Source organism: Buteo buteo, chromosome 27, assembly GCF_964188355.1.
Source record: "Buteo buteo chromosome 27, bButBut1.hap1.1, whole genome shotgun sequence".
Taxonomy (NCBI): Eukaryota; Metazoa; Chordata; class Aves; order Accipitriformes; family Accipitridae; genus Buteo; species Buteo buteo.
The window spans coordinates 201,175-223,677 of record NC_134197.1 but is presented as its reverse complement, the minus strand read 5'-3'; the positions used below and the strand labels follow the sequence as shown (position 1 = coordinate 223,677).

The window sequence follows — 22,503 nt, the reverse complement described above, 5'->3', positions numbered from 1 at the left end:
TGGGTGAAGCCATGGGGTTCTCTGTTCTGTGGGAATTACATTCTCAGTAGCTTCTAGTTAGGCTGTTCAGTGCTGCTGGGAAGGGAATGAGTGTCAGTTGCTAAAGCTGAGTGGGTTCTTAATAAATTTGCAGATTAAAGCAGCAGTTGCCCGCACAGCCACAGAAAAACATGCACAAGCAGGGGGTGTCAAGAGGATGTGGTGACATCACTAATAGGTGAACAGACTCATCATTTTTGGCTGGCAAGAAACCAATTGATGTAGGGCTCATTCAGTTGCATCCTGCCTGCATCAAAGCAAGTGGCTAGGTTATGTGTGTGAATAATGATCAGCAAATTGCAATAGTAATGCTCTGCAGACAACAGTCCTGGATTGAGTAGGAAGCAGTGAAAATGTTAGAGGAAAAGCTGAGACATGAGAAGGGAAAGCAGAGGAACATTGTTTACTCTTGTGTGTACATGGGTCTTTTGGTTCATGTTGGGTGGGAATTTGCAAAGAACTGTCAAGAGGGAACAGGAAATATTCTGCCTGCTTAATTCTGAGAAAGAGATTTCCTGCTGTTTCTTCAAGTAGCCTTTTGCACCTGAGGTGCCTTTCTGTCCATTACAGCTTTAATTAGTTCTTTGTAGCTTAGGTTAAAAATAAATTAAAATAGTGGTGCTTCCTGCCATAATGAAGACTTTTCCATGCTCTGTGTCAGAGGGTAATACGCTGTATCAAGCTGTTCTCTTCCTGAATACTTTGCTCATGTCTATTTACAGTGAGTGCAGTTTGGGACAGGAGTCTGATACAGTTAAGGCAATCTGAAGGCTGTGGCAACACCTAGCTCTCATGCAGCACTCTGTCAGAACCCTTCACAGCGTTTATGAAGCTCAGCATTGTTACCTATTTTATACACAGCAGAAAGTGGTGTACTTAGAAGAGCCTTGACACAGCTCAGCCATCAGGCAAGTGTCAGATGGAGCAGAACCAAATCTTGAGTCTGTACTGTGCCCACCCTCTGGACTGCGGAATCCTCTAGTAGGACTTATTGGCATTCACTAGTGGCACATGCCTAAAGTTTGCTGTGATTTGAGTGTCTGATTCAGTGACTTCTTCAAAAAGAACAAACTTTTACTCTGTTCTTAGATCAGAGAAACCAGAGGTGCCTTTATTCCCAGATGTGACTAAATGCAAGGGGCTTGTGATCTAGAGATAATGCATGGCACAGGGCAGAATGTAATACTAATGGTGATACAGAAGGGCAAGATTCAATGTGTGGCACTCCCTAATCATCTGAGTAAGTGTTATCTGCAGCAGGTGGTGGCTACAGCTCTTTGAAGTCCCCATTCCCTGCCTACCCCTGCTTCCCTCTCACTGTGATAGGAAAGGCTCATCTGGGGCATGGTTGCATACAGGAGACTGGGAGAAGCCTTGCCCTGACCCCCTTCTCAGGGAACTGAGGTGAGGGAAGTGACAGAGCAGGACTATGTGTGTGTTGGATGCAGATGCAGCACATAGAGGGAGAGGCTGACCATCCTTCCTGAGAGAAGCAGTGTCCAGGACAAGAGGGCAGGGGAGACTTGGTGGCTTTGGTTTGGACCTCTGGCTGATGCAGAAAGGAATGCTGCTATGGGCAGTGGTATACTTTGCAGCACAGAGAACACTGCAAAGTCGTGCAAACCTCTCAGCTAATTATTTTCAACTACTTGAGTCAGTTCGCCTGCAGCTGCCTGTGTCTGGTAATAACAGCATCTCGTACCCTGCTGTTTTGGAGGAGTCAGTGATTTTGGAGTTTGACTTTGCCTCTAAAAGCATAAGAACTTTGGTCATTTCTGTGGAACCTCAAACCTGACGATACTAACCTCTCTCTCTCCTTCCCCACCCCCCTTGCCCCCATATGTCCTTTTATGCAGAAGTGGGTTGGTGCATCCCATAAGAAAATGACCTTTGATTTATTTGAATGGGGAATAGTCCTTCCAGAAGTCCTAGAAGTTTACACCATGCGTCCTTCCAACAGCACCTCACGGGAAGAGCTGCGTGAGCTGAGAAAAGATCTGCCTTGCAGGCCCTGTGTGTCTTGCCTGACTGCCCCAGGTCAGGATAGCCAGTCTCTGCTGTCTAGTGTGAACAGCAGCAGTGGGACTCAGGACCGGTCATATGGGCATTTGTCCATTGATACTGTGACTGTGGCTGATGAATTTACACCTTGTAACTGCCAGTGCAACTGTAACCGTGTGTACAGGGGACACGAGCATACCATCGAGGAAGATAGTGGGGCTGGAGAAACTGGTTACCCCAAGGTTAACGTTGATGATGAAGATGGAAAGCTATCCAATGACTTGCATCTGGCTGACCTGAGCACGCAGGACAAAATACTTGCTTCAGGCTCTGTGTCCACAGACCACCTGAGGAGTACAAGTGTCCCAGCCCACCAGCAAGTAGAAAGGGCTTTAGGAGGAGGGATGGGGAGCATCCTAGAAGCCCTTTGCTTGCAGCCTAATCAGTGGGATTTGGAAAATCCAGGTTCTCTACCTTCTCCTGATGGTGAAAGCGTTTCCTACAGTGAAGGCTCCTATGACTTCTTCCCTCACATTGCAAGGCCTGGTGACAGTTACCCTATGATCTGCGTAGACTTGGACACTATCGACAGTGGCTTTGTGGACTCAGACTGTGGGAGTCCAGTTGACTGTGAATTTGAGCAAAACAGTCAGACCAACTGTGAGTCCATCCCTCTTGAGCAGGAGGATTTTCCACGGAGCTACGTCAAGCAGTGGGTCTCCTGTCGCTCTGATGACCCTGTCAATGGGACACAGACAAACTAAGGACCTGATGTTTCCTTGCAGAGCGTAGGGCCTTTTCCATACAGTGCCAGGAGCAAAGCCTTAGCAAAATTCAGAAGAGAAACAAAGTATACTTTGCGTAAGCTCTATTGCACAAAACTGAAAACTGTTAGGTCTGTAGAAATATATGCCTATTTCTATTGCCACTTATCTTGTTAATGTCTCAAACTGGATATGATTGATTTTTTCCTTTTTTTTTTTTTTTTTAAGAATCCTAGGTCAAACCCCCTTATAATGGCAGAAAAAGCAACTGTACCTTTTAGCTTATGTATATGTGTAAATTTTTTTAACAGTAACCTTATGAAGAGTACAAAACTTTAAATTATTTTCCCTGGTATTCTCACATGATTTGAGAGTTTGGATGTACATGGAATCTTGAAAGCATAACCCATGGCAAGTGTGTTTGTTACATTAAAGTTCCCCTACCCTTTCCAAACAACACAGATGATGTTATTGTTCCTACTAATATTTTTGGCTCTTTAAACCCAGCTGTAATAGTTTGTTAATTTTGGAGGGTCCCAGCCCTGTCCATGGGGCATGATCAAAAACAATTCTCATATGATCATCACAGAACTGTGTGTCCAAGAGACCAAACACAACTAAGGTTTCAGAAAGACTTTGCCTTTCCAGGTGGAGTCTGCAAATTAAAAGTCTTCAAAACACACATAATTCTAGAGAAACTCTTGCTACCAGGGCTTTCTACTGAATCAGCATCTCTCCCAGCATTTTCCAAGCACATTAACTGAAACATTGAGCAGCTTTTATAACTATGCAAAAATTTCAGAAATGTCCTACCTGGATGTGCCTGCAACTCCATCTTCTGCCTTGGACCTGGTCTGCTGCAGTTAATGGGTCAGTAGCACAAAGTCTGAGCAATTTCTGCTAGCAAGTAAAGACAACCATGAAACTGCTATTTACACTGTTACTGTGAATATGTTTCCATCTGACATCTCTGTATCTCTGGGTTTTTTAGGATAATCGTCTTTAAAAGTTACTGTAATACTGATATTGAATGTGGAGACCTACATCTTGTGTAGGCATAGTGCTACTAACCCCTGGGCTGCTTGGCTCCAGACGATCTTATAATGAGAGAACCTTTACGGTGTATGGTGTATGTTTCCAGTGTGGTAATAATCTGTTGTTGCTGTGATACCAATAAACTCTCTTCCTTCTCCCCCATCTCTTACCCAAGACTTTAGCCAATCCCACAGCCCACTAAACAAGAGGGAGCACTATAATGAAGAGAAGCTGTTTCTTTCACAGGGAGAGTTTTTCTATGCATCCACATCCCTGGTTTGATTGTTTAGAACAGCCAAGGTCTCTACTATGTTGCTTTTGAACCTACAGGGCTTCGCTCTGCCCATGTTGTTATTCCCCCCTCAATATACCCCTATCTCGGCGGCTTCCTGGGCACTGCTCCAAGATACCACTTTTTTTTGGTTCCTTCCCTTCTTCTTTTCCATTTTTCTTGTCATCTTCTGCGAGAAGTCGTGGGAGGTATTGTCTCTGTGCGCTTATGCAGCCTCCCTGCTGTGCTGCAAGTACCCTGCGTGCCCTCCCTGAGGCAGCAGAGGACCGAGCTCGCTGCACTGCCTGGTTGAGCTGAGCCCGCCCGCACTGGGCTGCAAGGTCTGCTTGCATCGTGCTTGTGTCTATGCCGATGTGTACTGGGCAGAAGCATCGCCGATGGCCTGTAACACAGTCTTCTGCAGCTTTGTCCTGCAGCTATTTGACCTTCAGAAACTACGTGGTGGAAACTGGCCCCAGGCTGCTTAAGGGAGGAGGGGAAACTTGCCTATCTTTCTAGGGCCCCTTCACATCTCGGTTTATCGCGCTTCTTGTTTCTGTTAGCATCGCTGGCCCCAGAACTGCTGAAGGAGCTGTTTCTGTTACTGCTACGCTATCTAGCTGCACATCTGGAGAAGGTGGTGGTTTGGTGCTGTGTTGGGCTAGAAGTTGCCTCTGGTCACCCTAGGAGGCAGTCTTCATGGGCAGAGAAGAGCTTGCTTTGATATGCAGCATAAGGTTATTAAAATAAGGGAGACTGTTCCCTTTGAAGTAAGCTGTAACAACTAAGCTTTTGGCCAAGGAGTTGTTGGCACCGTGGATGCAGAGGGTTTTGAGGTGGGTTTGGTTTTTTTTTCTGTGCCTCCTAGCAGCAAACTGCAAATGTCCCTGACCTAGCAATATCTAATTTGGAAAAACTGTGTTTCCCCAGGAATGCCAGGACCATTGTTAGAATTGCAAGTCCAAGTTTTGTTAGTTTTTGGGAGGCCTCCCCTGCCCTCAAACAAGCTGCCTCTAAAAGGTCTCACTCCACCCTTCTGTGACCTCAGTAACCCACAGTGGCAGATTCCTGAACAGCAGGGTGAAGCACAGGAAAGAGTTACGATAATAGTGTGGTAAAGGCATTTGACATTTAAGTGCTTGGCCAAGCAGGCCTGCTTAAAAGAATAGAGTTTGTGATAGGCTGCCTAAGCCTTTCACTGCAGGGGAATCTGCTTAGCCACTCCTGCCAAGCTCAGGTAACCGGGTGATCTAACCTTAGTCTACCTTGCAAAGGTGAGGTTAGTCATGCACTGAGCAGTGAGATGAGGTAGTAAGAAGATGCCAGCAACACCATCCATGTAGACAAAGCCCTTAGATGGCTGTGGTCTGCTGCACTTTGCACAGTATTCACAACCATCAGGGACATGACAGCAGACTTAAGATGTTGCACTGACCAGAACAGTGTCCTTTTACTGGGTGACTTGATGAGCAGAGGATAGAAGGGAGGTCAAATCTCACAGATTCTTGAGTGACAGTATGCTTGGTATACAGAAGTGGTCCTGGACTATAGTACTGACCATCTGCTCTGATAGACTAGCAATGTGTTCACTAGCCAAGCATAGAACCAGGTAGATACAGAAATCCCAGTTTATCTGAGGCTACCTCAGGCTCAGAAATGTGCATTACTGCAGAAGCCAAGGACTGCAGCACAGATAGAGCAAGTGCTGCATGTCCCTGTAGCTCCCACTGTAATGTGGTGCTTCTCCTGTTTACTACGTTTGCCTCTACAGTGATCCAAAACCAGAGGAGATAGCAAAACATATGCATTTGGTACTGGGTTCACAGTAGGCAAACAGTGGATGTCTATCCAAATGGAGCACTTTGAACAAAAACAAACAAACAAAAAAGAACTTCAAGGTAGATGCAACTTGAAACAAATCACCTGGTGAGAAACACTGTTCACCTGATGAAAGCTACTTGTGGGACAGGTATAAATGGGTCCTAGAAAACATGAAACAAGGATCTGAGGGACCTTTAGAGAGCAGGAGTTCAGTTAGTGGTCTTTGGGCTGAGTGGCACTTGGGATATGGGGGAAGTATGAAAAAAGGCAACTCGTAGAGAGGTGTGATGTTCTTGTCAGAAACGCTGCTCTGTATTGTGGAATAGTAATAGGAAAGGAAACCGGGAAAAGAAGTTTGTGCTTTGCTGTTTGAGCCAAATTGCTGCTGCACTCCTGTACCAATTTTTCTGTTTGGCCATGTAGGCAGAATATGGTAAAAGCTGTGGGTCTTACACGGGTGTAGCATCTTTGTGGTGACCCGCAGCAGTAGGCTGGGAAGATGCAGGGGTACAATTTGTCTCTACAGGAGACAAGATGTTTTCTGCTGCAGCAGGTGAACTCCAGGCATCTGGACAGTTCTGAGGGTGTTACTTGCTTAAATGACATGCTGAAGGCTGCTTGCATTTTAGGGGCTTTCTGTTTCTGCTCCTGTTCAGGATTGTTGTAACTGTAAAAAGCGTAATATACATTTAGATGGGTAACCATGGGGCCTCTTGGGAGCTGGCAGAGCCCTATTGGATGGGGAAGGACCAAAAGCAGGTATTGAGAGAAGCACCATAACTCAACCTGTAGTACCCATTTGGAAACGTCTGTCTCCATTTCTGCACGGCCCCTGCCTTCCTGTCTCTTGGCCCCTAAAGCTAATACTAGCAGACTGTTATTCAGTCTGTGCTTTGCCTGCTTCTCTCTTCCCCTTCTCTGGCACTAGACCCATGTACATGACTGACTTGATGGATCCTGGCTGTAATGCTACCACTGCAGCATTGCAGCTGGGTACGGAAAGATCTGTTCCTTATACGCTCTAGGATTTGGACATGGAAGCACTGCAATGCTTGTTTGCCTTTGCTTCCAGAGTTGCCCCTTTGAGTATAGTGCAGCAAGACACTATGGAAGAAGTACAGGACAGGCAGCTCAGGGATGCCTCAGGCATCTGAGCACAGTTGGGCAGAGGCCTTGGATGGAAGCAGTCTCATCTCACATCTAGACAGGGCTAAGAAACAGCTTTAGGTCACTTAGAGAGCTCTTCTGTTGGCCTTTTTTTATACAAATGTTGCAAGAAGGTACTTTTATATTCAGCAAATTACTTGGCCTTTTAAACGTTAACCCTTTAACAGAAATTCCTCAGTTTCTCCATCACTAATGAGTAATTGCAGATGCAGCTACTTTACCTCAATCTGATAATCTGAGCAGTTTTTTATTGGTTCTTGAGATTATCTTTAAAATCAGGCACAGTAAGCTCTGCTTTATTATGCCACTGCTGCTACTGCCTGATCATCAAACCACACAGCCTAAACTATCAAGGGACAGAAGCAGAACGAAAAGTGAAGTTTCCTTTGAGCTGGTAAGACAGTTTAACATATTTATGTGCTATGCCTGCCAGTAAACAATGATAGGATACATCTACTGAGCCAAGATATTGGAAAATAATTTCTTTTTACTTAAATATGGAATTCTGTGCTGTTTCTTGTATTAGGAACCCAGAACAAGAAAATCACCAGAAGGGTCTTTGCACTTCTGTTCTGCTAACTTGCTGAGCACAAAACGACACTATTGTGTTAAGTCTGATCTGGATTGTGCTAGAAAGACACACCATCTTGAACAAATGATTTTTAGGTACTCTTCTCTGATTGAAACAGGTGAATGTAAATGAATCCAGCCAAAATAGCCCTTAATATTTGGGAATTTGCAGACAAAAATCTGCTTTTTTAAATGTATGTGTATATATGTGCGTGTATGAGTATCGCTTTATTCCAATAGTCATCCTTCGTAGCAGCTTTTTTTCAGCCTCTGGGATCCAAGTCTGTCAAATCTAAAAGTACATAGCTGTTCATGAGCATCAAATTGTGGAAAAATGGCTCTCCAAAGATGAAGAGAGAAAAAGACTGGTTATATGGGGTTCTCTCTGATAATCTGCACAGATGAGGAAATCCTACTACTACTTCCTTATTCTCCAGCAGTTCACATGCTGATCGTGTGAGTCTACTATGTGCACTTGACATGTTTCTGTCAGACACGTGCTTAGAGGACTAGGTATTCAGGAGGTAGATAATCTATCATTAATTTTTCTTAAAGGACCTACAGAATATTTTCTTGTAGGCAGGGATGATTGAAGAAGTGCCCACAATAAACAATCACACTTAGTAGCACAATGGATCACTCTGGAGAATGTGCACTTGCGGCTAACCTTAACGGATGGAGGGATGTGCATCTTGGTACAGACGTGCTATTGCTATCACTGGTTTACTTCATAGGTGCGAGTCACTGTCCTGCCTTTCTTTACTGCATTTTGGTGCTGCCTCTGGAAGAGGTTGAAGCAAAGGAAGGGATTATGGCCAAGGGAGGGCAGGTCATCTATGACTAATTGCTAAGATGTAAGGAGTGGAAACAGAGTGTTCAAGGATTCAGGTCTGCTGTGCCTGCTTCCATTGTGCACCATTTGTATCTTGCTATGGGATGGAGAGTGAGCAGACCATGTTTTGGAAAAAATCAGAGCCTGAAGCTTCTGACTTTCTCTGAGATTTAGGTGAGCATACCAGACCATATGAGTGAGCTGCAAGAAGAAAAATTGCACTGACAAAACAATCTATACAAAAGTTGATGGCAGAGGTGGAATAGAACCTAGGAGTCCTGGCTGTCTGCTGTGGGCTGGCATATAATATCACTACATGTATCAAAGGGTACTCAAGCATGTTGAAGGATCTTATGCACATATGTCCACATGAAATTGTTGCTCGTGCTCTTGTATGACACCTCAATTTCATGTTTTATCAGGCCTTTGTGAAGCTGATCTTGTCTGTCTTGTAGTCATCCAAAGGTCCTTTTTTTGTGTCTGTCACTGAACCCATTACATTTCTCTACACAATTTTTCTATCTCCCTTTCTCTATCACATCAAACATATCTTCTTGTCCCCACTTTCAAAGTCACTGACAGCCTCTCCTTGTCCTCTTGCCATCTCTCACTTCTGTATCAAGAAGTCAACTCTCTCTATGATTCCACTTCCCACTAGATCATCAAATCAACTCCTCCTAACCTTCCTCCATGCTACTGCTTACATACTGAAGGTGCTGCCTACAATTGTCTTGAAGAATGAGGTTGAGGTAGCTCAAGTGTCTTCTTAAAGCTCTGCTTTGCCAAGTTGCTAAAACCCAGACAATATCTAGGCTACTCACATGCTGAGACTGTGCTGACACCTTCTTGTATTACTTTGTCTCTCAGTGGTATCTACCAAATAATTTATTTTACCCTATAAATTCTTAAAAGCAAAGGCCACCTTTATTGTGTGTTCTACTGGACCCCGAATGTGGGGGTTAGCCAGAACTTCGAATATGGATTTCTGGTAATACAAACAGATACAGCAATAACAGTCGATCACTTGTCTTTCTGTTGATAAGCAGTCGAGAGCATTTGGAAAATCTGTGTTGTACAAATTCTTGTTAAAATGCCTTGAAATGGCTTTTGGGACATGGAGGCAGCTGATGGAACCACAGGAGGGGAGGGGAAAGGCATGGCTGTAAGGCCTCATTTCCTTAAGCAGATAACAGACAGAAGAACTCTGCCCTGGAAACATAGAGAAAGGACAGAAACACCATTGCAACCTGCTTGAGACCACCTGGGAACTTGATGTCACCAATCAGTTTCTGCTGCTGAACCAACACCTGGATTGGTGGCAGCATATCAGTTCAGGGCTTTCTCTCAGACATGTGGTCTCTTTCTTTCATGCAGAGTGAAGGTGGTTCTTCTCCCTTCCTCTGACACCTCCCACACCTACAGTTTTCACAGGGCTTTTCTGCCTTCACCTGCAACTCAGTAGTGTTGCAGAAACTGGGTGTTAAAACAAGAACAAAAAAAGCATCAAGCAGCCTGGCTAGTGATTTGATTTGTCTTCCAGTCCCCCAGCTGCTGTAATAGCGCCTTTGCTGCTAGCACGGGATATAGGGCATGCCAATGAGATGTTGCCTTGCAATGGTGCTGGCACCTTATTGGTTTCTGCTTGTTTCCTGGCTTGGTAATCAGCTTCTTGCTTTCCTCCTCCTGCAGAAAGAACAGGCACTGTTCAGAGATGATGCTCACTGGGAAAATGATGAATGCCTGCCGTGTCACCAAGAAGCCCTTCACCCATCCATTGTCACTGAAATTGAAAAGTGCTTTTGCACTTGCCTCATTTTTGTCCCATTCTGTGGCTGTCTGCTGTCCAGCACCAAGAAGAGCTGAGGTCTGAATTGACCATGTCCATTTTCTTAGAATCATAGAATTGTTTAGGTTGGAAAAGACCTTTAAGGTCGAGTCCAACCATCAGCCCAACACCACCGTGCCCACTAAACCATGTCCCGAAGTGCCACATCTACAAGTTTTTTGAACACCTCCAGGGATGGTGACTCCATCACTTCCCTAGGTAGCCTGTTCCAATGCCTGACTCAGTAAATAATTTTTTTTCTAATATGCAATCTAAATTTTGCTACATGGCCTATCAGAACCTTCATATTGACCTACATAAGAGGAAGAGAATTTCACCAAAGCAGTCATTTTCTTCTGGGACTTGCTAAGACAGTTCATCTGTGGTCAGGCTGGGCTATCATCAGCTCAACCTGCCTTAGGTAATGTCGCAACTCTTTTCCCACTGCTGAGTGACTTGAACCAGGTGGGAAGCACAGTCAGTATGAAAGATGAGAAAAGGCATCAGAGCATCTCTAGGATTCTAGCAAACAAAGTTAGCAGCTATTTTCTTGCAAGGCCAAACTTATTGCAAGCGTCAGCAGACATTACTCAAATGACCTCATTAATATGTCTCTATGCTTGCACTTAGCATTTCCCCTGAACACTACAAAAATGTACAATTATTTCCTTTCTTCATAACTGGGAAGAGTCTGGCAGTTACTGAGAAGTGATAGGGCCTGTTCATGAACCAGGTTTTTAGGATGTGGTACTATAGGTTTACCTTTGCAAGGTTGAGGACTGCCGATGTTAAGAGAACGCTACCGAGGTCACTTTAGGATGGACAATTATAACTAAGTCCTGCACCAATTTAATGACTTCCATCTGAGCTAAGGATTTTTTATTATTATTTTTTTAAGATACCTAACCAAGATTTATAGTCTACAAGTCTTGGATCATATGTTTAGGCAAAAGGTTTCAGCAATAAAGATAGTTCCCTTTTGTACAAATTCTGCACTTTGTTTCTGTCTAATTGTATCTACCTTCAGTGCCCAACTACTGGATTCTTTCCATCTTTCTCTAATAGATTTTAAAAAACCCAAAACAAACCAGACTTTTTTCCTACCTGAAATAATCTTCCCATGTAAGATACTTATGGCTGGTGTGAAGTTACTACTTAGCCTTTCCTTTGGTTAAGTTAAAGAGATTTAGTTGGTCTTCAGTTGCTCATTTCTGAGGAAAGTTATCCAGGATTAAATCATTCTTATAGCCCTTTTCAGAACTATTTTCATCTTTCCAGCAACTTTTGTTTAAAGCGTGGATCCCAACAGGAGAAATGAACTAATAATGGTGTTATGAATGCTACATGTAGCCGCAGTAACACTTCTTTTAATTGATATGGATCCACAGTCTGTGCGTTAGCTCCTCTAATTGCATTAATGTACAGCAGACTCTCATTCGGCTGGTTATGTGCTATTTCTCCAAATCATTTTCTGATAAGCCTTTCAGAACTCAGTTTTCCACAGCCTACTTATGACTAACATTCATGACTTCTAACACACAAATTTGCATTTAAACATGCTGTATTTGTTTCCAGGTGAGCTGGAGAGCCAGGAAATATCTGTCATGTTTCAAACATTGCAGAACTGGACAAAGAACATCTTGCAGTGGGGGGGTGGGGGGGTGTGGAGTTTCTCAAATTAGTAGCAATTACCTGGAAATATTCTGGAAATATATCTTGTCCTATGTTTGTTTGTTTGTGTGCCTGAACAAGTTCTTGTAAGCACATGTATAATTCTACTTAATGCAGCTCTCTCTATTTCATATTTAGTCAGTCTTACTGTGTTTATCACAGAGATCGTATGCAACTCTGATTAGAATGATAAGCAGGAGAGACTTCATGCCTCCCAGCCTCCCTCAGCTAAAATCAGCTAATGGTGACACTTCCTCTCAACCCCCACTCTGAAGGTCTGCAGCAAAACAGGATATTTACAAAAAAACCCCCATAAATGAAGAGGTGGTGAAGTGGAACCCAGAAAGATTCCTTTTCTCTTTGTCAGTTTTTGAAACATTGTAATTATTTTACTATTTAATTCAGAAAAGGGACACCATAAGCAGGCATAATTATAGGAAAGATGTTGATATGTGGATGCTGCTGCCTTGCTTTGTGAAATCTGGGACTGGAAGGATATACTTGGGCATGGAGTCCAGCTCCTGCTACTGTTGGCCACATCAGATCATGTAATCCCTTCAGGAAAACAATCCTAATAATTGAAATACCACAATCCTTGCTAAGCGTAGGCTCTTTCTCACTGAGTCCTATTCAAGACTACTTCAGACCCTTTGTTGATTAGAAACCACAATCTTATTCTATAGCCAGGCTATACTCATTTGGTCTTGTGCTAATGCTGTACTTAGTGGTTCTCCTATCCTGACACTCCTCCCTCCCTTTTCCCCAGCTTCTTCTGAAAGAGGAATCATAACCCCTGGCAAATTTTGGTTGGGTGTGTTTTTTTTTGTCTTTTTTGCAATAACTAAGCCAAGCTCTTTCAAGACAGATCATTCTCACAGTCTCTCATTACCCCAGCCCTAGAGCTCAGTTCCGTGTCCATGCTTGTCAAGCAGTGCAGTGTTCCTCCAACATTTTTTGAGTTTTTCAAGTAACTGTTTTTGTCTATATTTATTAGTGGTCTCTGTCTACAAACTCGCTCCATCTTTTCTGAGTTCCAGGCTGAGTCATGGGCTCCTTATTGCAGCACACTACCTGCAGAGGTGCTGGGCTCATTTGCCGCGTTAAGGTAATGGCAAATATTGCAGACTGAAAGCATCTTTAAAAAACACTGTATATTGCTGAGTAGATCAGGTCAGGATTCTTCACATTAAACTTTGCTGGAAAATCATAAAATCAGAGAATTTTAATGAAAATATCATTTAAAATGAAAACTTCATTAGGAAAGACTTCACAGAATGGAATTTCTGGTTAAAAAGAAAGAGGAGTCCAGCATAACCTTGCAGAGAGATAGTGTTCCATATTGCAGAAGATACACTTCAAATATCCTTACACCATCCTTCAGTAAATTAAGTAACAACTAGGCCCTAAGTATTTTATATCCTAAATGAGTGCTTTGACCAGGAGCATATCAGCTATTCCCTCTGTTTCTGTCTTTTGGAGGTGGGTTTTTTTGGTTTGGTTTTTGTTTTTGTTTTTTTTACAGCAAGGAAATACTTATGAGAAGGAAATATGACCCCAAGATTCCCACACTGCAGATGAGCAACTAGGTTATCTGCCTGGAATTTTAGCTTCTTGTGTATCTGTGTTTGTGTGTCTGAGAGAGAGAGAAAATTACGTTAGGTCTTTATTTTGTTCAGATACAAAATGGGTGAATTTCTAAAACAAAAAATCCGTAGGATAGAACAGTTTTTGTTCCTGACCTCACAGCCTTTCACACTAGCTCAGGACAAGTCCAAGTGGCTTGAAGAAAGGCTCTCTGAAAAGTTTTGTGACACCAGCATGACAAGCAAGTGTTCTTCTAGCGAAGAGAAAAGGGAGGTGCAGAAGACCAGTTACTCAACTCCCTCAAGATAAAAAAGAACCATCATTAAAGGCAGGCAGCAGTGTTTGTGGTGTAGGTGGCTTTCAGCAGGTGACTACTGGTGGTGGACAAGCTCATGACAGAAAAAACTATTGAAGCCTTGAATATGCAGAAGTTTTGTCTGGTCTGGGAGGCCCCTGAGCTGCAAGTATCTGGAGGCTGAGAATGTTCTCAGAGAAGAATATCTATGCTTCCTCTATTGCTACAGTTTTCTCTAAGCATCTGGTTTTCGTTACAGTAAGAAACATGATACGGGGAAATATGAACATTTGTTCCAACCCACTGCGGCTCTCTACTGCTCTTAAAATGTCATAAATCAGATGCCAAAAAATGCAGGAAGAAGGAAAGATAGAACACCCCCGCACCCCCCCCGCCCCTGATAAAATCGCAGGAGTTAAAGATTTCCTTTCAGGCAGCTGGTGCTTTAGATTCCTGTGCAAAGTACTATTTACTGCCATGAGAAGAAGAGTTCCTATAGAAGAAATAATAAAGCTGAGCTGGTGCCCTGTCTGACAGAGTCAAGGTCAGCTTATGTCAGAGCTGGGAGAAGCATGTAGCTAAAGCTTCAACCTCCTGGTACAAATACTGACAAAACTGCTTCTAACAATTGTTCTGTTTTAGATACTGTCTGGAATGGGAGGAGATGTGTGGCAGCTGGGCCTCCAGCTGTGCATTACTGCTGTGGTGTTCTTTGGTGGAGGAAGAGGGAGAGGTAAGAGGAGACCTGGAATAGGTCCACTGTGGGAAGAGAGGCAGATGAATGTGCTCATTTTTCATTCACAGACCCTCAAGTATGCAATGCAAGACCTTGTCACTGCCCTTTCCTAGGAACCAGGACAGCCGGCTGGCAATGTCAGGCCTAGGGAACTGGGCACATACTGGACAAGCTGGGCAGCAGAAAAAACGTAGCCACTGCCCAAGGTCCCTGCCCTTATATCTTACACTCATCTCATGCAGTGAAGTGCAGTACAAGAGAGGAAGAATGTCACGAGGAAGGATAGATGAGGTGTCAGTAAAGAAAGCACTAGCACATAATGCATTTGATATACCGAGCAAGGCTTCATCAGGTGATACACGAATGCAGCTCTGGTCTCCTTCCTCTGCAGAGTTCCCCGGCAGCCTGAGCTGCCTGAATAACTACGTGACTACTGTGAGCTGCACGTGGGCAACGGAGGAGCCCGTAGGCAACGGACCTTTCCACCTGCATTTCACCAAGTAAGAGATGCACACCAAGAGCTGTCTGTGGCAGCCCTGGCCCTGGCACGGGCAGGAGAGCGCAGAAGAGCAGAGATGGGGCCTGCCTGTGGGCTTTGTCCCCTCTGCAGTGGAGACCTGTGGCACAGCTAGCTCTGCCTCCTCACCGCCCCATAGAGGGGATGCCTCGGAAGCTGCTCCCTCTGCACCCTTTTGTGGGCCCACAGCCTTGGGGGTGCAGCAGAGGTCCAGCACACGCAACTGTGTGATCTCATGCTGGCTCAGGGCAGTCTGTCTATCTGTCCAGTGTCCCCTTCAGGCAGGGGCCTCTCAGCACAGAGAGCCTTCCCATCCCAGCCTCCGCTCCCCATGGTCTGGGGACTTTCAAAGCCCATCCCACAGGAAGCTGCCTAATCAATTTCTAACCACTTCTTGTCTTGCTGCCTAGAAATTAAACCCTAGTGGTTTAATCTAAATCAGTTAATATATATATACATGCACAAAAGGATTTTGAAAGTCCAGTGAGATATAAGCTTTAATACCAGGTTTAGAGTATTACGTGAATAATTTTTCCTCTAAGAGAAGAAATCGGGTGAATAGTTTGCTAGGTGATAGGATAATAAGCATTGTGATATGCTAACTTGAGATGAATGTGGTTTAGATTATGTAATAATGTTGTCTTGACTACCAATAACTAGTGAACTATTACACGAGGGTAAGCCACGCTGACATTAGATGCTTCATATGTTCTGGTAAGGTTAAGTCAAAAATAGCCTAATTCTTAATGACATTGGACTTTACATCTATGAAAAAATGCCAAGCTGATAAACTGTGGTATCCCAGTTTATTGTGGGGTCACATGCAACATGAAATACTTGCTAATAAATGGCTACATTAGATAATTTAGTAATAGAAGACTGTTCTTTGGAGCTATTTCCCCAAGATGATGTTCTCTGTCATTTGTCCTATTATGCTGTGCTGAAGCTTGTGACTATTAAAAAAAAACAAACCCACAAACAGCAAACCAACCTCTGACATGTTTTGCTGTCAGTACTGGTTTGTTCGTAGCAAAAGAGGCTTTAACGTACAACTTGTTAGCTCTGTGCTGTGCACTTGTAACTAACTGTCCACCCACTCCTACCCCCCTACACCAGCTGCTTTCCTGGCAGCAACACACAGCAGCACTTTCAGTTTCCGAGGGAGCAGGGGGCAGCTCCTGGGAGGTTTGGTGGTCTCAGCAGTGAGGTTATGAAAGGTGTCTCCCTCCTCCCTCTTCAACCCTGCTGCCCAGCCAGCTTCAGCATTGCTTTCTCTGCTGTCTGCACTAAAGACGTTCATGTTCTTCCAGAATGCGGTGCTGTGCTAAGCTGCTACCCATCTTTCATAAACTGAAAAGCACTTAATCATGTGACTTAAAAGAAACTTTCAGCCCTTTTATTCTTCCAGCCTCTGGTCAAAGGGCCACAATGCCAGCTGCAAACTGACTGCCACAGAGAGCATGCAGAATCAGTACCACTGCACAATCCATTTAGCCAGCCAGATCTTGGAAACAGATGGTTATAGAGTCTCCCTCCAAGGCAACTTCTTTGGACATAATCACACGTACATTACCTTTCCAGAGTACAATCCCCGCAAGCACAGTAAGTATGAACCAGGGCAGCTGAGAGCTGAGGCTCTGCCTAGCAGCTTTGGGGTAGGTCTGATATGCTCTCTAACAAAGGGTTACTCACTCTCAAAGACAGTGAGGGAAAATAACGGAAACAAGCCCCACTGCCCATCCCTGCAGAGTGCACTATGTGGACTTCATCAATAAGGATGCAGTCCCAGTGTCTCTCCATTCTGACTTTTCCAGGACTTCAGAGATGGCTGGCTCTGGAGCACCTTTCAAGTATACTTCTCATCTGCATCATGATTTCTTGTGCTGTGGATAATGTACAACTAGATTGCCTCTATTGTTGCGTTTTTTTCCTAAGAAATGAAGTAATGAGGAATCAAAGTCATGGATCCAATTCAATGTCCTATGGCCTGGTACTTCAGAGAAATGCTCTAGTATTTGAAATCTCAGAGCCTGTCTATATTAGTGGTATGTTGGAAGAGCAGACCATGACATCTGGAGTGGTTCTTTGCTTGCAGGACTATCCCTGGGTCTATCTGAGTTATCGTTAATTTATGTCAGTTCCATAGCTGTTCTGACCTACCCTGTAAGCTAATTTGGTCTACTGCTGGTCTTGGTATCACTCTTTAGACCCAGCTTTATCTTCAAAGACTTTAGTCAGCCTAGTATCATGCATCTCCTTCTGTGGTGTTCATGTCCCAAATATTGTGAAAAAACCTACCTCTCTGTTTGCAGTAAAACTTGATCCACCTTTGAACATCCAGAGCAACGCCACTGCCAGCAAGTGTCAGATATGGTGGAGTGTGCCTTGGTATCTCGTTGACATTCTTCAGTATGAGTTGCAGTATAAGGAGTACAGCATGTCCTGGGAGGTAACTGGATGAGGCACACACTGATACTGCCTTGCTCTTTGGGTGCAGTGGCCTTGCCACTCAGCTCAGGGCCTTCTGGGAGCTGGCTGTTTTAAGCTGGCCTTCCTGGTTTCCCACATCAAGGCTGAAAGATTTTATATAAAACATCAATACTGAAGATTGCTCAATCTTCTTCTCCTGAACCCTGCATTCAGAAGTCATCCATCGTCCTGTAGGCCCTCTTCTTGCATCCAAGAAAAGAGGATTTGGAAAAGAAAAGGGGGGCCGGTGTGTGTGGGGGGGGACAGGAGTATTTAAAAGACCATCCCTTTGCCTGGCCTTGTTAAGAGAAATTCTTTGTAATATTTTGCAGATTGCATTGAACAAGACACCATCCAGTTCACTGCCACAGATAGAAATTGAAGCCACAGAGCTTCGCAGTGGCATTGCTTACACTGCACGAGTTCGCTGCAAAATTTCTGAAAATGAGGATTCGTACCACAGTCAGTGGAGTGAGTGGAGCAAGACAACAGTGTTTCAAAGAGCAGGTACAAAGATTGTTATTTTTACCTTAATTAATGTCTTTTCATGTCCATGGTCCAAAAAAAGGGAAGATACCTGGTAAAATGAAGCTTTTCAAATCAGAACCAGCTTCCTTCAAGTTTTTGTAGTCAAATCACTTTCCTTGAGGTCTTTAGCAGCCTGTTTCATTTGCATTGCTCGGTTCTTTGGGTTTCTATCTTGACTTCCAGACATTTGCTCAATTATTTTTTTGCTGATTCTTTTCCTAGGTGTACCAAAACTGTCTGAAAAGATCCTAAATACCAGAACTATGCAGTTCTTGTTCATTCCTCTGAGTTTTGGCACTCTACTCTATTTATGTTGGAACTGCAAGCTTTCTTCAAGGTATGTTACAGTTTTTCATTAAGTTCCCCTTGATCTTTATAGCCTGAAGAGGGTAAATCAAGTGTCCTTATATCCCTTTTGCTTCCTGTTTCTGCTGCACAGATTCAACTGTCTTCAAAAGCTCTTTTGACAGTCTTGGGATATGACATACCTTGGCTGATGATAGTTAATGACCCACTATGTATTCCTTAAGGAGACCAAGTGCTTTTGCAGCACCCAAACTCAGCTAAAGCTCAAGGCTGAGGGTGTCTTGGAGTTAAAGAAATTTAAACCAATGGAAATTTTTTTGTTAAGTTCCATGTAGATAAATCAAAAGTGCAAGCACACAGCAATCCGTAAAGCTGGTTAAACTGATGTCAATTTGAAGCTACTTGTGACGTACCTGGCAGTAGTCAGTATATAAAATACCAATATAGGCAAACTACACTGACTCAGATTCAGTGTTTCTTAGGTTCTGGGACCAAGTTGTATGGAGAAAAAAAGTGTTTCTAGAACCTTGGTTCAACCATCCTCTGCAATTTCTTATGCTGGCAGAGCAAAGGTAAATCTCCTACCTCTTCCTTTTCTGCCTTGACATACATTATTATGCTCCATATATATATCACTCTTAGAGAAACAGAATACACGATAAAATATTTTTACAGGATAGACTTGATAACAAAGGGACTAGGATGTCTGGCAGAATTTCTCTGTCTAAATGTACTGAAACTAGAACTCTCTAACACATTTCCAGAAACAGTGGTTTAGCTCAAATAAGTTGCTAAACAAATGTAGAAATAGCTCGGTGCGTATAATGAGTAATAGACTAGTACTGAGTTTGCAGCATATAGCATTCTTCAGAAACTTTTAAGACTATGCTTCAGGCTAGAAATTTTAAATGCATGCACAGGAGGCAGACAAACAATTGCATGAGATTTCAGAAACCATGTGAAATGGGCTTCTCATGCAATCTTTCTAGCTTAAGTGTGGGGCTTTCATCTAATCAGTGTGCTGTATCATAAAGACAGAATACAGAAAAAATTGTCTGTTTTTTTTATTTTAAGTGTTGTTTTCTCACTTCAGGGCAAAAAGCCTCTCCTGCTTTAATATTCCCACGCCAGCTGCTTTCTTTCAGCCACTCTATAATTTGCACAATGGGAATTTCAAGGTAAGAAGTAAGTTTCATTTCTTTCTTATGACCCTCAGTTCATGAGAGGAAGACTTTTTTTCTGGGATTAATCATTCTAGCTCCTGAGCAGGATTACTGACACATGGTTCCAGTCTTCCTGGGAGTTTATAGTTTCTCAGTTTCCTGCCTCCACATACCAGCTAAACCACCAGAGCTTCTGTCCAGTTTCTCTGTCCTCAGAAATAAAACCCCTCCAGTCAGTCACTCCCTATCCATGCTGAACATGAAAGGTGCACCCTGTCTTTGCAAAGACAAAGCAATACAAGCAGCTGCAGTATGTTCTGGAGGTAAAATCTTGAAAATTTCTTGTGACATCTTGTGAAACTAGCAGCTAGATTCTCTACCCTATTACTCTAACTTTGCCCAGTAGATTTGCACTAAATCTCTGGATTATTGTGCCAAAGCCATATAGAAAGAAGAGTTATACTGCAAACTCCAACTTTAAGCAAAATGTCCTGAACTTATTGATCCTTTCACTAGGACTGGGTTGGACCTAATGAGGCTTGTAGCCAACTTGGAAGAGAAGAGGCCAGGAACTCAAACAAAGTGACTGCAGATGGAGTTTCTGAGCTAAACACCCAAGAACTGATTTCCCAGATCTCCTTGAAAACTATGGAAAGCACAAATCTGGTTGCTGCAGAAGAAAACTTTGCATTTGCCTCAGGTCCAAGCCAGCAGTATGTTCCCAGCAGGTATGTAAGAGCAGAAGAGACAGAAGTGAGGCTGGGAATATTGTTTGCACAAAACCATGCAGATGATACAGTTGGGCTGAAAATCTCTGAAATAATTAAAGCCAACCTTGAGACCCCTGGCATGGGAAGGAATTATCCCCCTCACTCACAGTATGGAAAGGGTGACTTCCTTATGCTTCAGGAATCTTTAGAGATAGCAAATGTGTCCTTCAGCAGCAGTGACTATTGTACCTTGTGTGACAATGATACCACAGGTTTGATTTCTGCTGAACTACTGAAGCTCTCCAATGGTAATAGTCTTGTCAAACATCAGAATGATCAGAGTGACCTTCCCTGAGGAATACTGCCTGCAAAGGTTTTTGTGCTGTCCTCTCACCTCCCAACACTGTCTTCCCAAGTGGCTTAAACGGTGACTGTGCAGACAATTACACACACGTAGCATTTTTAGGTAAATCCTCAATTTCTGTACTTCAGAAGAAGATTGGGACCAACTCCTCTGGCTAGCAAATACTACCCCTACAGGCATGGCAAGGCCTGACTCTAGCAACATCGGCTGTCTCAGGAGACACTTGACCATGCCCTTCCCTATATTAATCTCCTGGCAGTATCAGAAGTCCAGCAACCCCCTCGTCTAAGGAAGCAGCAGCAGACCTGCTGTTTTTCCTCAAAAAGAGTTATTGCAATTCTGTGCCTCTCAAAAGCAGCAATATTTGCAATGTGCTGAACCATGATTTAAACTCCATTGTTATTTTAAAACTATGTACATTTTTTCATAAAACCATGATAAACAATTTTTGCTAAAGAGGGTAATTTTGCTTTTTAATATGATATTGATGACTTCAAATCGTTCTTTATTTCATCAGAATTTATAATTGCACTATTTAAAGATAATCAGGCAGTGGGCCTTGTTCTTTATTATCCTGAATGGCTGTAACTTTTTATTTTGCAGTAATTAAGCCCCATGTACTGCTTTGATTTTAACAAAAATTTATTCCAAGGTTAAGTGGCTGGGCTGATCTAATGGAGAAAGGTGAAAAGCAAAAATAGCACAAATAAGCTTTATTTAATTACAAAACAGGCCAGGCCCACTGCCTTTCCAGGGCTTTTATTATTTCTCCAGAATTGACAAGTCCCTTGCCTATCTGCTCAACAGGTACAAACTTTGAGCTGAATCTCTGGTGGTTTACTTTCTGCCCTAGACACAGAAAATCCTATATATTATTGATTACCCACCAAGTAGATTCCTGGACTCTCAGTTACATCTCCTAGATGTAAAGGGCTCAACAGTTTTAGCAAGCATACTGAAAAGTGTGCAAGTGCACCTACACTAGCTGGCACGTGCATGCATACAAGTCACATTCATTCCCTCCGCTTTGGGAGTGCTTCCCTTGTCTCTCTGGTGACTGTTAGCACTGATCAGTTTTGACAATGCAAAGAAAGATTTCAGTTATAAGTAACAAAGTAGATCAAGACACCCTTCCGAAATACATGTGCTAAGCCAGAGAACTAGTGGGGGAAGTCTTCCATCTGGGAGAAAAGCAGCAAAAGAATAGGGAGCTTACACCCAACTTGTGTGACAGCCACAGGAGGTGCCAGCAGTGATTTGTTTTCAGTGTTGTAAGCAAAGGGCTTTTCTGATATCTGAAAAAATATCCCCTTTCTACTCCTTTGTGCTTTTTATCTTGTAAAAACTATATTCAAGGGTGCTTTTTATACTATACCACAACCTAATGGTGTTAGAAGAATGTGGTGTTATTGTCATTAACAGTTGCTATAATTTCCTCTGGAGAAGAAAATCTGTAAAACAAGACCACATGCTTGAAGGATTTTGGTGATGCCAAACTTTTAGACCCCCTACTGTGGCTTGATTTGGTGTCCCAAATTTCAAATCTTCGGAATTAGAGTGATGCTTCCTGAAATTGTCAGATCAGTTGTATCTTAAATCTCTCAGATCTTGACAGCCCTTGCTTATGAACATGTTTGCACAGCAATTGAGCCAGTTTCATAAAATCTTGTTCAGCTAACAATGTATTCTGTACTGGTAATATTAGCAAAAGGAGAATGGGAACAATTATATTCAGATGTGATTAAGGAGCTGCAGGTAAGGCTATGGAATGGAGACCACAAAACTTAATGAGATAGAGAAGCAAAAGGAAATAGAGAGATTGAATGTAGTAGGAA

At 43.1% G+C, this 22,503-nt stretch overlaps 2 protein-coding genes across 10 annotated transcripts in view; both read left to right on the top strand.

Annotated features, from left to right (window-relative positions):
• IL21R (interleukin 21 receptor) overlaps positions 1 to 3,990 on the top strand; it is a 29,377-nt gene extending 25,387 nt beyond the window's left edge. For all 9 annotated transcript variants that reach the window (XM_075058327.1, XM_075058326.1, XM_075058328.1 and 6 more), the window contains one exon: positions 1,896 to 3,990. In XM_075058327.1, coding sequence (XP_074914428.1) covers positions 1,896 to 2,804 — 909 coding nt within the window. In that variant the 3' untranslated portion in view covers positions 2,805 to 3,990. The remainder of the gene's footprint in view (positions 1 to 1,895) is intronic.
• Positions 3,991 to 7,399: 3,409 nt separating this feature from the next.
• Positions 7,400 to 21,009, top strand: LOC142045267 (interleukin-9 receptor-like). The gene is made up of 9 exons (XM_075058569.1): positions 7,400 to 7,492; positions 14,518 to 14,608; positions 15,003 to 15,111; positions 16,537 to 16,730; positions 17,441 to 17,577; positions 17,930 to 18,104; positions 18,348 to 18,462; positions 19,525 to 19,609; positions 20,111 to 21,009. Exons 1-9 carry the CDS (start codon positions 7,400 to 7,402, stop codon positions 20,657 to 20,659), a joined length of 1,548 nt encoding a protein of 515 aa, XP_074914670.1. The 3' UTR covers positions 20,660 to 21,009.
• Positions 21,010 to 22,503: the final 1,494 nt, after the last annotated feature.